The sequence below is a fragment of the Penicillium crustosum genome (genome assembly GCF_028827405.1).
Source record: "Penicillium crustosum strain IBT 35664 chromosome Unknown utg000005l_segment0_segment0, whole genome shotgun sequence".
NCBI classification, from domain to species: domain Eukaryota; kingdom Fungi; phylum Ascomycota; class Eurotiomycetes; order Eurotiales; family Aspergillaceae; genus Penicillium; species Penicillium crustosum.
Genome location: NW_026623126.1, coordinates 241,819 through 257,713, shown reverse-complemented (window position 1 = coordinate 257,713; position 15,895 = coordinate 241,819). Strand labels below are relative to the sequence as shown.

Here is a 15,895-nt window from a genome sequence, read left to right as displayed (position 1 = left end):
AGTGGAAGAAGATCCATGCATCTTTACAACCAAAGGCATTATTGTCTTTTTCTACGTGGACGATATCATCATCGTCAATCACCCCAAACAGGCTAAAGAAGCCGCTTTACTAGATCAAAATCTAAAGAAGCAATGGGAGCTTCGAGAACTGGATGCAAGCTGGTTCTTGAATATACGTATTATACGTGATAGAGAGCAGAAGAAGCTCTGGTTATGCCAAGATAGCTACATCGAGAGCATGGCACACAAATACAATCTCGTCACAGAGAGAAAAATAGGGTCCCCACTGAGCATTGAGCCTCTAGTACCCTATGATGGGGTGGCATCACCGCAACAGATTCATGGTTTCCAGGCCAAGGTTGGATCTGCGCAGTATGCCACCACCATTACCCGGGTAGATGCTGCAAAAGCAACCTCCAAAGTGGCTGAATTCCTTACAAATCCAGGACCAAAGCATATAGATGCAGTCGATCGCATCATACAGTATCTCTATGAGACACGCTTTTGGGCCATTGAATACGGCATCAGAACACCAAACAGCATCAGAACACCAAACAAACAACCTAGAAATCGAGATACGACCCTGACGATGGCGGCGAAATCGGTTGAATTTGCAAGCGATGCGTCGTTCGGAGACCATAAAGATCGAAAGAGCTCCGAAGGGTATATCTGCAAGTTATATGGTGGCCCAATCGATTGGAAGGCCACTAAGCAGAAGACTGTCACCACATCGACTACCGAGGCCGAACTACTAGCTTTAGCAGAGGCAGGAAAAACCGTACAGTGGTGGCGACGAGTGCTTAATGCACTAGGCTTCGAACCAGATCACCCACTATCCATCATGTGTGACAACCAGCAAACTGTCGATTTATTGACGAAGGAAGGGGCCGCGATGCATACGAAGCTCCGGCATGTTGACATCAATCGATGCTGGATGAAGCAAGAAGTTAGCGCAGGTCGAGTATATGTGGACTGGGTACCAACTGCTGCGATGCCAGCAGATGGGCTCACCAAACCTCTGACGAAGCAGAAGCAGGGACACTTCAGAGAGTTGGTTGGAATGAGGGACGTAGGTCACATGATTCGTCACATGACCTCTGAGAACAGAGGCTGTTTTGCGGAAACTGCATAAATCGACGATTTGAGCCGAGATCAGTGAGGAGACAGGTGAGGTAAGTTGGAATCACTTGCGAATCATTTGCGAAGCGGTTGCGAAGCAGCTGCGAAACAGTTGGAAGAAAGGCAGTCCTTGAGAGCTTTGAATAGCTTCAAGAACTGGGGGGGTGTGTCAAGTACTATGCATTTATGCATGCTGAAATTACCAGGTCTTTACAAACCGGAAAATCAATGGACCGTCATGATAACGGTACCATACAAAAATACATACATTGCTTAATCAGCTATGTCCGCCGAGATTGGAAAAGAGCGGATCTTGTCATTTTAGTTAGTTAGAGAATTTACATATGTCAGATTTACCATACATTGTCGTATCCGTCTATTTCTGTCACATGTGCCCATTAGAACCTACTAGACATCTGCAATATCGATCATACCATAGCGATGCAATTAGGAGACATATGGGAACCTGCTGCAGGATGAGAACCATCACCCTCCCCGGGATTGCCTCGTGGGACTTGATAGGTAATGAAGATCAAATTGATATTCGAATAACAGGGGGGGATAAAACTCCGTGCATGACAATAAAACCCCCAATATCATAGATCAACATTTGAATCCGAGGACCTTTCAAACAGAAAACATCAAATCTTCGAAATAATGGTCCGCAGACGTCTGTGGCTGAGCTAGTACCCACCGGTTGCCTTCTGCCAACCAGTATTCCAAACATTGTATACGAAGTATATGTATTACTCTTTTTTATCTCCTTGCTTATCCTCACAAACTAATGAACAGAAACACCAATTAAGAAGTACGTGCCTCGACAAGGGTGTTGAAGCACACCGTTTACTCAAGAGTGTGATTTAGAGCTTGGGATACGGGCGCATTTGATGCATTTGGTCCGCAGATGTCACTACAGTCATGCTCTCTCCATCACACACTAGTCAGTTAGTTTGACAATATCACGTCCTTATGTTCATCTAGCAAGCGGCTTTGATCAAAGTCATGCCCTCGGTTATCATGAGTGGCTGATATGTGAACCTTGGAAGGTTAAACCAAATACCGAAAGTCAACATTTTGACTCTGGAACCCCGACCTACTTTTACCGGCCGGGCGGGATTAACTCGGTAAAATAAAATAACAATACAATCCTCAGCCTCAGCCTCAGCCTCAGCCTCAGCCTCACCTTTATGCTGTATATCGGCCGGGCGGGCTTGATTCGGCTCCCCTGAAAGGCCTCAAGGATTGAGACTCTCACAAAGGTGATCGGCATGTGCTGGCTGAAAAGGGGTGAAGAATGCGAACCAAGAGAATATGTGATGATGGTTCAATTTGCCACCGTGCTATTTCCCATGATACAAGCGGCAATTTGGTATGGAGTATGTATGTTGTATGGAGTACCTAGGTACCGAGTACCCTTGTGGATGCATGGGCCTCTTATCTATACGGAGGAGTCCGTTTACAACCTTGGAATATATACGGAGTACAAAGTTAGGGCTTCGGTCAAACCCCGATCTCCAAGTGGAGACACATAACTTCTATCAACGCACGATAAGCTTCTCAATTCTCGGATGTTCCCTTGTGGAGAAGAATGTGTTGCTTCGTGATAGAATCCAGGCTTTTAAGAAACATCTATAGATACTATAACATATACAATTTCAATGTTGTGTGGCCCGTTAATATCTGGACTGGGTTTGACGTTAAACACGGTCCATACCATACACGGAGAACATCCACCCGAGAACTCCGTACGGTACAATCCGTATTCGTGGGTAATTGTACCTAGGTACCCTAGGTACCTGGGCACGGGGGGTACGGAGTAAAGGCTTGAAGTTTATCGTCGGGAAAGAGATTGAGTTTAGAGTTTGGACTCATCCATGGCATTGGAACCATCCGGACTCGATGCATGGATACCTGGATATCGATCTACCGAGATACCTACCTACCTAGGTAGGTAAAGGGCTGTCAGTGCCATTATTTGCACAGCCACATCCCATTCGCATAACCCGCGCATATCCGGCTTGCATTTCCTGGAAATGGGGTCCCCCTAATGGACCTTGTGGCGTCCAAATTTGACGTTACTTAGGGACCCATGTACTCACCGGTCCACAGTTCCCCTTTTAGCGTTCTACATATGCACAACTACCTAGGCATGTGTCCACGGGAGGTGTATACTTGTCCAATTCATAAAATTCTCAAATTCGGACTTTGTTCACACCTAGATTGCCACAATGGTTCTGTTTATCCCCTGCAGCTCCTACCAGCTGCACTTACATGCCTTTGTGGTGGGGATCGCCAGAGGCAAGACGCACTTGCACCGATTGATTATGAACTTTGTTTATACGGAGTAGATCGTCTAGCAATTTACCCCTTCTAGCGAGACTGCATGATGTGTCGCTTACTCCGTACTTATTCCTGACATATCAATTGGATGCTCTGTCAACTCTTCTTAAAATTCGTAAAGTCCTCCGACCCCCTTTCCCATGCATTTCCTGTCTGTCCAATTCCCCGGGTGTGATCAACGGGCCTAGAGATACAAATCGCCAGGCCATAAGCACAAAGCCGTTGCTGGCAGACACTGACTGACATTTCCGGATGGACAACAAAGTACTCCCCCTTCGACATCTCTGCCGGGGTATTCAGGGAACTTTTGTCCATTATGGTGTTATATTGAACACTGCCCCATAGATGTGAGCCGTCGGCAGTCTAGAATGAGGGGAGTCCAATGTCACTCTAAACAATATGGCGGTAAGAGGGATGAACACATACGTGAGGTCACGAGACTGAAAGCCACTATGAGCAAGAAACACGCAGTGTGGCTTCGAAGCTAGCTGTGGCGAAGTCCATGGAGCAGTTTTCACAATCTATATTTGAAAGATCATTATAATGTATAGCTTTTTGGTCAAATTTTCGCATACATAACATAGGGAAAAAGCATGCAAAAAGATATGGTAGCATTATCCATGGATCTTATGTTCACGTTTCTAATATTATTTCAAGTTAATGTGATATACATCGGGGCTATCCAATTCCTATGTCGTTAGAGACGGAAGCATTATAGTTCGCCTATTCTCGTATGTTGGGGGGGGGGAATGAAAAAAAAAAAAAAAAAAAAAAAGACAATTGGCAATCGAGATACGTACAAGATAATCTAGGAACAATATATTTCCACCATAAAATTTAGGCATCGATACATTTTGCCTGAGGCATTTACATTGAACCCCGTGACCTTTTGAATGTCACCTTCATTGTGGACACCAGTTACACTCTCTAAACATCGAAGTACACTCCTAGAACTCTGAATCACGAAGTCAAGATTCAAGTCAACTTGAGATATTACCGTGATCATCTCAACATCATCCATTTGAGCCCGTGTCTCCACCATTCCAAAAGGGCTCCGCTGCATTAGCCCGCCCACGGCTGATCGCTCGAATCTGGGCACCAAAATCTGTCTTGCCCCGAGTCCCAGTTTGCTGTGGAGGCCGTGTTCCTAATACATCCCTGCCTTTTGACTGAGCCAATCACGACTGTCTTTTTTTGTTCCTAGCAGTTTCCGGGTCTCGCCAAATCTCCCCCATCCCTGGATTCCCGGTTGACAGGCGCCGTTGGCCCTTCACCGTCTCGTCCGTGCGGCCTGCGTAATTCAGCCACAGTAGCTTCCCTAAAACGAGGGGATCGCTAGAGAAAAAAAGTATTACAGGGCGAAAAGAATCCTTGGAGCCACCAGTCAAACCGTGATGGTCCCTCATTACACAATGGACCCCAATACTGGTTATCCCGCAGGCTATCCCGTCCCGACTCAGAGCCCCCAAAACCAACAGATGCCTTTTTACCCTAACGCTGTTCCCCCATACCCCCAATCAAAGACACCGTCCGCTCAACATTTTGGTGCTATGCCCATGCAGCCTGGTCCTGGTGGAGCTATGATGCCTTCAGGTTTCCAACAGTCTTCCGGTTCGTTGCCCCCCCCTCCCCCTTTTTTTGGTTATTATCATTGGCACGGCACACCTGTCACTCTTACCCGGCGGGGTCGAATTGTTGCTCAAATTCTTGGAAAGGAAGGGGTCTCATGAGGCTCAAGATCGGATTGAATTATTTCCACTCGAGCCCACCCCCTCGTGTCACCCGTCCTTATGGCCCGGCTTGGATAAATTGGCTGTGCCGCTATCTCCCTTGGCACTATCTGGCTTTGACTATTTGTCTCCTATCTACTGTTGCCTACTATCCAGGTCGTTTTATTTTGTTGGGATAACTTGAACTAACCATATTCTTAATCATAATAGCACCTATGGATAATTTCTCAGCGCCCTACACCCAGACTCCCATCCCTACCCCCATGGGCCAGTTTGTCCCCCCTCAAGGCACATCCAGCGCAAACATGCCATCTCAAGTAGCGCAGACCTTCTCTCAAAACATGGCTTCCATATCGGCGAACAACCTACTCGGCACACAACCCAAAGCCCCTTCGCAATTGAACTCGCCCCAAACTGGAGCCTCCGCTGCGGTTCCAAACCAGGCCCAAGCCCAGGCTCAAGCTCATGCCCAAGCTCAGTTTGCGGCGCGTGAGAAGGCCCGCGTCACGGCCCTCCTCGACATCAACTCGGCCTTGTTGCAAGAGGTGGTGAACCTTCAAGCGGCGGGCAAGGCTGGCCCCGCCTCCAACCCGGATACAAATTCACCCGCATTAGAGCAACCGGATGCATCCAAAGCCAATCAGAAGCCGACCCCCGAATACATTGAATGCATGCGACGCCTACAAGCCAACCTCGCCTACCTTGCGACTATCGCCGATCGAGCGAAAAAAGCGAGTGGCGTCGTGCCCCAAACGCCAGCCATCATGACACCACCCCCCAACCTTCCCGCTGTGAATGAGCTATATGTTAGACTCAACGAGCTCTTCCCGCGGTCTACAAAGGCCTCTACTCCGCAAAGGCCGAGTCCTCCGTCCATGCAAGGAAATGGTGGACCTAGCCCTGGCACTATGACCGAGTCGATTATCTGAAGCAAACTATGGGGAAACATGCAGTCCTCCGCGTGAGAAGGCATACCACAGATTATTTCGAGCTCCAGATTTGTCCGCCACCATGAATCATACGACCACGGTTCGGGCCACCCATACAAGCTTTGTGGGAGGCGCCGGCTCGTTCCCTTCAAACACCATGCATATCGGCAAAAAAAGCATGGACTTTTGACCATATGCACCATTGCTACTGGTAAAAAAAACTGAATGTTTGAACAATTGAGAACATTGAAGCAGTCATGATCTTTGTGATATCTGACAGGGAAATATTCCATTTTTTCCCAAGTCCCCTTGGAAGTATGGAAACATTTAAGAAGGAACTCTTATGTTTGTGTAAATCTGGCGATAAAGCAACCTCTGAATTTGTACATTAGCTGAATGTAACGTAACATCTTACGCGTCCTATCCACATGTAAATTAGGCAGAGAGGTATTCGGAGTCTCATTTTCATATTTGGGCGCATGAGGCTGCCATGGGATCATATCGTGCAACTACGCCCTTATCGATATTACCGCCTTGTTCTCTCCGCCTTCTTGAGATCTGATACCCAACCTCCTGTTCTCAAGGCAAGTGTCTTCCAATTCTAGATACAAGAATCAATGCATTCTAATATCAAGCCTGGCATGAATATAACCTGCCAGGATATATGGAAAGACAATACATTACATGTAGGCATGTATAAGTTTGGGTAAATATATACATGTGTACATCTGTAGTTAACTAGTTACTGCCAGCAATAACCCTGAGATGTGAAAGTAGAGCCCTGGGCCAATGATATGACGTTCCTACTTCTCCGCCTTTGGGAGTTGTTGGAGGGCACGTTTTGCCTTGATGTCAAGGCGCGTACACATTTCCCCCAATTGTCTGGTGGATGTATTGTTCTTTGTTAGCTGTATGCAGAAGGAGCTTGCGAATCCCCACCACCTTCCCTTTGTCGTCTTATCAAGCTTCAAAACAAACCTCCACTCCTTTGAGGTCTTTAGCCGCTGATCGGTCATTTGCGTCACATTCCTTTACTCCGCATCGTCCGCATCTTCACGTGTTTCAATCGTCTTATATCCCATTCTCTGCTGCCCTATTAGCCTCAAGAGGCTCCCGGACGATCTCGTCTATTGCCAACCACCTAAAACCCCGTCTCTACCGCCTCCAACCCTCAGATACCTTCACTATGGATAGCAGGGGCGACATGGGTGCAAAGCGAAAGCGCAGTACGGCGGCCGATACTTCCGAGCATCCCAACAAGCAACTCAGACCCGAGCCTGCAGTCTTGACTCCCGACGACGCGACGCCTGCTAATGGAACCGTCTATGAGGTCGAGGAGGATGTAGATGAAGCTCCCTCGCCAGTCGCCATTCCCACTACAACAGACTCGCCTGAATGGCAGGCTACCATCGAAAAGGTCGTCAAATGCGCGGTCTCGATTCACTTCTGTCAGACCTGTTCGTTCGATACGGAGCTCTCCATGTCCAGTCAAGCAACTGGTTTCGTGGTGGATGCAGAGCGTGGCTACATATTGACTAATCGCCATGTTGTCGGTGCTGGTCCTTTCTGGGGATACTGTATATTTGACAACCACGAAGAAGTAAGTCGATCCTGCGCCATGGTTTGGTTAAAACGCTTACCCGGTCACTAACAAAATTGTCAAAATCACAGTGCGATGTCCAGCCTGTATACCGGGACCCCGTTCATGATTTCGGTATCTTAAAGTTCGACCCAGCGAAAATTCGATATATGGATGTCACCGAGCTTAAGCTCCAGCCGGATGGAGCGCGCGTCGGCACAGAGATCCGTGTCGTGGGTAACGATGCTGGAGAAAAGCTGAGCATTCTGTCAGGCGTGATCAGTCGACTGGACCGAAATGCGCCTGAATATGGAGAGGGCTACTGTGATTTCAATACAAACTACATCCAGGCCGCAGCTGCAGCCAGTGGCGGTAGTTCAGGAAGTCCTGTGGTCAATCTTGCTGGCCATGCAGTTGCTTTGCAAGCTGGTGGTCGAGCTGACGGGGCTGCGACAGACTACTTTTTGCCGCTAGACCGCCCGCTTCGTGCACTAGAGTGTATTCGCCAATCTCAGCCTGTCACTCGTGGTACCATTCAGACACAGTGGGTCTTGAGGCCGTTCGACGAATGTCGCCGTCTCGGTCTGACCCCCGAGTGGGAGGCTGCTGTCCGTGCCGCAGCGCCTACTGAAACGAACATGCTTGCAGCGGAGATCATCCTTCCGGAGGGGCCCGCAGATGGTAAGTTGCTGGAGGGAGATGTGCTTATCAAGGTGAACGGAGAGCTCCTTACGCAGTTCGTTCGTCTCGATGATATCCTAGACTCGAGCGTCGGCGAATCTGTCAAGTTGCTGGTTCAGAGAGGTGGCCAAGACGTTGAGGTCGAGTGTCAAGTGGGAAATCTTCATGATATCACCCCCGATCGTTTCGTGACAGTTGCTGGCGCCAGCTTCCATGATTTGTCATACCAGCAGTCACGTCTCTATGCCATTGCCACTCGCGGAGTCTATGTCTGTGAGTCGGCGGGCTCTTTCAAGCTGGAGAACACCGTGGCAGGGTGGATCATTGATTCGATTGACAAGCGGCCCATCCGTAACCTCAATGAGTTCGTAGAGGTCATGAAAAACATTCCCGATCGCACTCGCGTGGTGATCTCCTACCGCCATATTCGCGACCTCCACACGAAAGGAACTAGCATCATCTACGTTGACCGTCACTGGCATCCCAAGATGCGGATGGCAATCCGTAACGACGACTCTGGTGTCTGGGATTTCTCTGATATCGCCGATCCCATTCCTGCTGAGCCTCCTGTCCCAAGAGAGGCCAATTTCATCCAATTAGACGGTATCAGCCAGCCTGCTGCTGCTGAGATTGTCCGGAGCTTCGTGCGCGTATCGTGTATCATGCCCTTGAAGCTGGACGGATACCCGCAAGCAAAGAAGACTGGATTCGGACTGGTCATCGATGCTGAGAAGGGACTCGTGGTAGTATCACGCGCCATTGTTCCCTACGACCTTTGCGACATCAACATCACTGTGGCCGACTCAATCATTGTCAGTGCCAAGGTTGTCTTCCTACACCCGCTTCAGAACTACACCATCATCCAATACGACCCAAGCCTCGTCAAGGCTCCGGTCAAGAGCGCCCAGCTCAGCACCAACTATATCAAACAAGGCCAGGATACCATCTTTGTCGGCTTCAACCAAAACTACCGCATCGTCGTAGCCAAAACCACTGTCACTGATATCACAACTGTGTCAATCCCCGCCAATGCAGCGGCCCCTCGTTACCGTGCAATCAACCTAGACGCTGTCACCGTGGATACCGGGCTCAGTGCACAATGTTCGAACGGTGTGCTCGTAGGCGAAGACGGTGTGGTGCAGGCCTTGTGGCTGAACTATCTCGGTGAGCGCTCTGCAAGCTCTCACAAAGATGTCGAATATCACCTCGGCCTTGCCACCCCATATCTGCTTCCCGTTACCTCCAAGATCCAACAAGGAGAGGTCCCAACGTTGCGGATTCTGAACATGGAAAGCTATGTTGTGCAAATGAGCCAGGCCCGCATCATGGGCGTCTCGCAGGAGTGGATTAACAAGGTCACCGAGGCCAACCCGTCCCGGCATCAGCTGTTCATGGTACGCAAGGTCGACAGCCCTCCCGCAGGCGTCATCCCGGACCCCAGCACCAGCTTCCAAGAGGCCGACATTATTCTCACGCTGGATGACCAAATCATCACCCGCGTTTCAGAGCTGGATGTCATGTATGAGAAGGAATTCCTAGATGCGTTGGTCATTCGAAATGGCGAGGAGGTGCGCATCCGCGTCCCCACGGTGCCAACTCAGGACATTGAGACGGACCGTGCCCTGGCTTTCTGTGGTGCTGTTCTACAGAAGCCCCACCATGCTGTTCGCCAGCAGATCTCCAAGGTTCACAGTGAGATCTACGTGAGCGCAAGGGTGAGTTTCGATACCTTAGTCACTTCCATTTGAATGCCGCTAACACTATTCGTCAGAGCCGTGGTTCCCCTGCTTACCACTACGGTCTTGCGCCCACTAACTTCCTCACTGCTGTGAACAGCGTCTCAACTCCAGACCTGGACAGCTTTATTCGGGAAGTCCGCAAAATTCCTGATAACGAGTACTTCCGTATTCGCGCTGTGACCTTTGACAACGTTCCCTGGGTTGTTACCATGAAGAAGAACGATCATTACGTGAGTCCTTTTTCCTTGCACTTATCCAAATACAGACTTAAACCCCGTCCTAACATCCACCAGTTCCCCATGTCCGAATATGTCAAGGATCCCACCACTGAATCCGGCTGGCGCACCATTTCCTATGAGACTCAAATCGGTGTCGCACCCGACGCTGCCAATCTCAACCCCGATGCCATGGATGAGGCTGCTGAGGGGGAGCTAGTGACATCGAGCCGGATATGCAGTAAGTGCTGGCTCAATGTCGATATTTACTGCGTAAGGGCTAGAGAATCTTGTATTATATTTTTCTCGGCGCTGCCAGGGGGGTTCGGACTGGGGGTTTTTCTGCCTTTTTTTAATTTCCATGTCATGGTGTAGGTTCTGTAGATGGGCCAAGTATAAAATCATAAACAATGCACATGTGCCACATATTCTTTGGCTTCCTTTTGGGTTGTAGGGTTGTACGGGAACTAGGTCGGATATTTACAGGCTGTCAAATGACCATGCTCTTAGGATTCCGTGTCTTTAGGGCGCAATTTTCTTATTCTGTTACTCATCCATATCACCATGGAGTATATCCTGGTCTTCGTGGTAGATGCCCAGCTAGGCATGTGGCTGTACATCAACAACCATGTCAAACACCCACCTTTGGGAACTCTATGGGCAATAAAGCACCATTTACTCGTTCCTTTCTTTAGTTTTGGCTTTGCTAATGCTGTCAATAACTATCGGGTAATAAATTTGGTGGAAGTAATGAAATGGTCTATATTATATATATATACTAAGGTGGGTATATGACGAAAGAATACAACCACATAAAAACCGCCAATATAAGGCAAATCATGAATTGAAAAGCAAAACACAAGTAAATAATAATATAGATTTAAAAGGTATAGAGCTCAAAATTGACAAGAGCAAAAACCAAAAAAAAGAAAAAAGAAATTATTGTGCATCATCCGTGAATCGAACACGGGCCTCGTCGATGGCAACGACGAATTCTACCACTAGACCAATGATGCTAGTTCGATGTATGGTGTTTCGCTTTAGTGCTATATGAGCCTAAATTTATTTGTAGCCCTAATTCGGACAACCTAACCACAGGTGTATCCATTCGTATGAACTCCAACACAATGCCAAAATATGAACATTCAAGGCCAAAATGATAATTTATTAACCCCATGCACCGATGGATGCAACCATGCAGTTGTTGTCTAAGACCATAAACAAAAATTATCACAAGAATAATAGAAGACAACGCCATCGGGTAGATGATACACCCATAACACCAACATAACCATGTCCACCAAATCCATACTCCCAAAAGATGGCCGCCGCTGTTCAATGTACAGACCAATTTACAATCCAAGAAAGAAAACTTCACACTATCATGCTGATCACTAGCTGTTGAAGCTCCAACCACCATTGAGCCGCAACCGCTGTCGTTCGGCAACATCCCTTCGAATCTCCTCTTGAGTAAGTCCATCGGGTCCGGACCAGTTCGCACTGCTGGTGCGTTCACGGTATTTCTTGACTTTCTTATCCGCCTTGAAAGTATCCTCAAGAGAGAATGGTGCGATTGGCCCGAAGATCGAGTCAACTTCCATCCCATCCTGCTGCCGGAGAAGACCCTCCAGCTCCTTCGGCTGTGCCCATTTGGGAACAGGGAACATCTCGGAGTCGGAATCATCATCGTCCTCACTATCGGTGTTGATCTCTGGTAAGTGAATGCTTTCACCACTGGGGTACTTGGGAGACGGTTTGGCTAGTGGGCGCTGGGCGGAGCTGGGTGCAGGCTTGTGTGCGCTTGGTGGAGGAGGCGCGTGATTTGGTTCAGCAAACGGTATCTTGCCGTTCGTGTATGTGACTATCGGATGAGCGGGTCGCTGAGGTTGGGCATTTCGGTAATTGGAAGAGGCCGACTGAGGTGCCAAGGAAGACTGTCCACGGCCAAGGGTAGAAGGCTTTATAGATTTCAGAAGTCAATAATTTGCTCGCCAGGATATTACAGGGGACCCGATGGTACTAACCTTTCTGATACTCGATTGACGGATAGGCTGCGCCATTGTGCGCACAGGCGGCATAGGGTTGTGCTCATCCTCTGTCTTTCGCCGTTTGAACTCGCCAGTTGATTGCACGTTACTAGGTTTAGACGGCGCAGGCCGGTGGCTGGTTTCATCGTTGCCTCTCTTTGGCGGTTTGGCAGGGTTAGGCGCAGGTGGATTTATGCCGCGGCCACCGAATGGCTGAATTGAGCTTCCCAAGCGAGAAGCAGGGCGAGAACCACCCAGGTCACTTCGCTGAGAAGACTGAGAATAAGACGGCTCGTGCTGTATAATTGGCCCCTTGAGATTGTTAGCGGTATGAAAAACTCCAGATTGAAACAACGCGCGTACCTCGTTGACTATCTGCTGGCTGCCCTGCCTCCCATGCTTCCGAGCATTCTCTGCTTGTCGCTTTTTAATTGCCTCCATACGGGCGGCTTTGTTCGGATCTTCCTGAGCTGATCGTTCGCGGCGCTCCCGTTCAGCCTGACGCTCTCTTTCGGCCTGGCGCTCTCTCTCAGCTTGGCGCTCTCTCTCAGCCTGGCGCTCCCGTTCAGCCTCAGCACGACTCCTCATCTCCTGCCGACGGGCCTCTTCCTGTTGCTGCTGCTGGGCAGCGCGCTTGCGTTCTAGGTCACGCTTTTGTTCTTCCTTCCGGCGTGCCTCGCGTTCTTGCTCCTTCTTGCGGTCGCTGGCGACCTGAGCCTTGCGCTGGGCTTGCGTTTGGCTGGAAACAGAGCTTTTAAAGCTGCTTGCAGAAGATGATGTATGTAAGGATGTATTGCTACCCTTCTTTTTCAAAGTTGGCTTTGAGGTAGGGGCAGAGGGGCCTGCGGACACAACTGACTCCTGAGCGCCTGAAGACGATGGAACAGGGATTTGTTGACGGGACATGGTGCTACCAACACGAATTGACATGGGTTGAGGCGTGGGACGTTTCATGGGCTCGCGAGTGGGTTTGAGAGGACGGCGATCATTTTGCTTCGGTTGAGGAATGGCAAATCTCGAGCTAGACTCCTGAGCTGATTCAGGTTCGCGCGATTGTTGGCGCTGTGACTGGGAGGTCTTGTGTACTGCTGAGCCTGCCCTCTCTTCTGGCTCGACCGAGGAATTATCCTGTGCGGCTTTGAGCTGAAGGATTCTTTGCTTTTCTTGTTCTCGAGCTCTCTCGACACGCTCTTCTTCTTGATCCTCACGCTCCTGCTCTTCCCGTTCATGCTGGCGCCGTTTCTCTTCTTTCTCTGTCGAGCTTCGTGTCCGGCGGCCTTCTGGACGCTGAGGACTGGTGATAGGGACTGGTTGGGATAGATGCTTGGCATGTTTAGTTAATATGTCAGTACTTGGCTGAATGCGGGCCTGCTCAGGCGAGTGTTCCATCCGTGGTGTGTTGCCAGTGCTTGAGAATAAGCCTTTGGCGGATTTCATAATGGAGTGCAGTTTCAGCTTCGAAGCACTGATGTGGCCGTCGAAGCGCCTTGGCGAGCCTGTGGGAGTAGTAGAAGCATCGGCGCCACCATGCGAGAAAGAAGCGCTTTGTTGGTGACCTTGGGGTCGAGGTGAAGAGAACATGGAGGTAGATGATTTGGGACGTTCGGGCTCTGTCTGCAATGCATCTTTCTTATTGACTGCACGAGCCTTTTCGAATTCAGCAAGCTTCTCCATGACATCCGTGGTCTTGCTCTTGGAAAGCTCGGGCTTTTGGGGAGAGCTCAGAGGCTTGATCCAGTCATCGTCCACCGACATGGGCTCTGGAGCTGGGGCCTCATGTACCCTTTCGCTGGAAGCTTCAGACTTTGCTTCAGCCTTGGAAGCTGGAAGGTCTGGGTAGGGAACCTGACCAACCGGTAGCCCAGAAGCGGACGGGATTGACTTTCTGGGTCGGGATGGCTGGAGTTTGCCTAGCATGCTGATTCTATCATGTAGTGACTGTGTAGACTTTTTGCTGTGCATCCTAGTAGCCTGGTCAGGATCCGCTTCTTCACTTGGCTCTTTCTCGTTGTCAATTTCCAACGCTCTGGAACCGACATTATCCTCTGTCGCAGCTTGTGGAATTCTATGGCCGCCAGTCTGCCTGCCAAAGTAACTGGGACGCCCAGCAGTACTCATTTTAGCTAGGTCAATATGGCTTGTCCGGGTCTTCAAAGGTTCCCGTGCAGGAAGGGTGGCAAAGCTCAAGCTGCTTTTGCGAGCGAATGGTCGCTCTGGAGTAGAACCATCCGAAGGAGATCCGATATCATCAAGATTGTCGAGAATTGTGTCGTCTTTCGTGGCATCTTCCATATCCTCGTCATCTGGGTGAGATTCTTGTGTCTCGATAGGTGGAGCTACTGGGGATACTGGGGCTACCGGGGCCTTTTCTGGAGACGGCTCTGGTTGGGAGACAACTGGATTACTCCCCTTTGGTTTAGGTTCCTCATTCTGTCGCTTTTCCGAAATTTCGACATTTGGCTTTGATCTTGTTTTCTTAGTCGGAGTCGACATGATTTCGAGTTCAGATTCTTTGGAAACCGATGTACCCAGACATGCTGTTCGCTCCTGGGTTGGGGTTGGGTCCTTGTTCGGCTCGACGGTCTCTCCGCGGGAGCGGATCTCTTCCCGCGCAGAATGGAAGGATTCTTCATTTGTTTGCTGACTAGCGGAAATATCGACCTCTTGAGTATCCAGCTTCATGGGATCGTCCTGGTCCAAAGGTTGGGTCGAAGGCTGAGTAGAAGCCTGTGATTCTTGTTGCACGTCAGGCAGTACCATTTCATCATCATCGGGCATGCCATGATAGCCCGAGTCGGTGTTATATGTTGGGAAGGAGTTCAGATTTTGGGTGAGATCGGGGTATTCGGGTTGCGAAGCTGGCTCTGTCGCGATCTTGGTGCGGGGCACAGGTGATGCCGCCACGGGAGCGGGTTTAGAAACAACACGATGAATGAATGGGCTCGGGCTTGCTTGGTTTTCCAACTGTTTCTGGGCGGATGAGAAGATTTCGCTCAAGGGCTGCAAGGGGCATTAGATGAGGACCGTTGAAACTAATTCGATATAGAGAATACTCACCACTCGAGACTCTTCGGGGACACGCTTCCGAGCAGTTCGAGGCGTCTTGCCTCTCATCTTTCCGGGCGTCTTGAACACGTCCGCGAAGTTCCTGTGTGATTGTTAGACTGGACAGACATAGTTCATAGAGTGCGGTCGCAACTCACGCCTGGCCCTTGGAGAAGATCTCGGTCATATGTTCATTTAACCAGTCCATTTCATGTCGGACAGGATATTCCACTTCTTCCATTTCTTGCTCCACTAGCTCGGCCATGTTTTCCTTCTCTGCTGCAATCCATGGCGCTGAGCCGACGGGCTTCTGCGCCCTCGCGCTTGCCGCCATGATCTAGACAATGCGCCGTTGGAGAAAATGGAGGAAATAGAACGAGCAATTAATGGCGTATGGAGAGGGTTGTAAACTGTAAATGCACAATCATGGAGATTGTGGGTTGTGGGTCGCGCTGAGTTGTCGGGGAATGGAGATGTCGAGAATCAAAACA

General features: G+C 49.6%; 3 protein-coding genes across 3 annotated transcripts; 2 read left to right on the top strand and 1 right to left on the bottom strand.

The window, feature by feature from the left end:
• Positions 1 to 4,615: 4,615 nt before the first annotated feature.
• On the top strand, positions 4,616 to 6,118 carry N7487_010782 (uncharacterized protein; the record flags this gene model as incomplete). Its single annotated transcript, XM_056878512.1, has 2 exons — positions 4,616 to 5,070; positions 5,400 to 6,118. The coding sequence occupies exons 1-2, from the start codon at positions 4,854 to 4,856 to the stop codon at positions 6,116 to 6,118; spliced, it is 936 nt and encodes a 311-aa protein (XP_056723831.1). The 5' UTR covers positions 4,616 to 4,853.
• Positions 6,119 to 7,304: 1,186 nt separating this feature from the next.
• Positions 7,305 to 10,716, top strand: N7487_010781 (putative nuclear serine protease HtrA2/Nma111; the record flags this gene model as incomplete). Its single annotated transcript, XM_056878511.1, has 5 exons — positions 7,305 to 7,718; positions 7,790 to 10,093; positions 10,150 to 10,347; positions 10,411 to 10,605; positions 10,708 to 10,716. 5 exons carry the CDS (start codon positions 7,305 to 7,307, stop codon positions 10,714 to 10,716), a joined length of 3,120 nt encoding a protein of 1,039 aa, XP_056723830.1.
• A 1,010-nt stretch (positions 10,717 to 11,726) lies between these two features.
• On the bottom strand, positions 11,727 to 15,738 carry N7487_010780 (uncharacterized protein; the record flags this gene model as incomplete). The annotated part of the gene is made up of 5 exons (XM_056878510.1): positions 11,727 to 12,290; positions 12,357 to 12,671; positions 12,723 to 15,359; positions 15,417 to 15,507; positions 15,563 to 15,738. The coding sequence occupies 5 exons, from the start codon at positions 15,736 to 15,738 to the stop codon at positions 11,727 to 11,729; spliced, it is 3,783 nt and encodes a 1,260-aa protein (XP_056723829.1).
• Between the last annotated feature and the right edge of the window lie 157 nt (positions 15,739 to 15,895).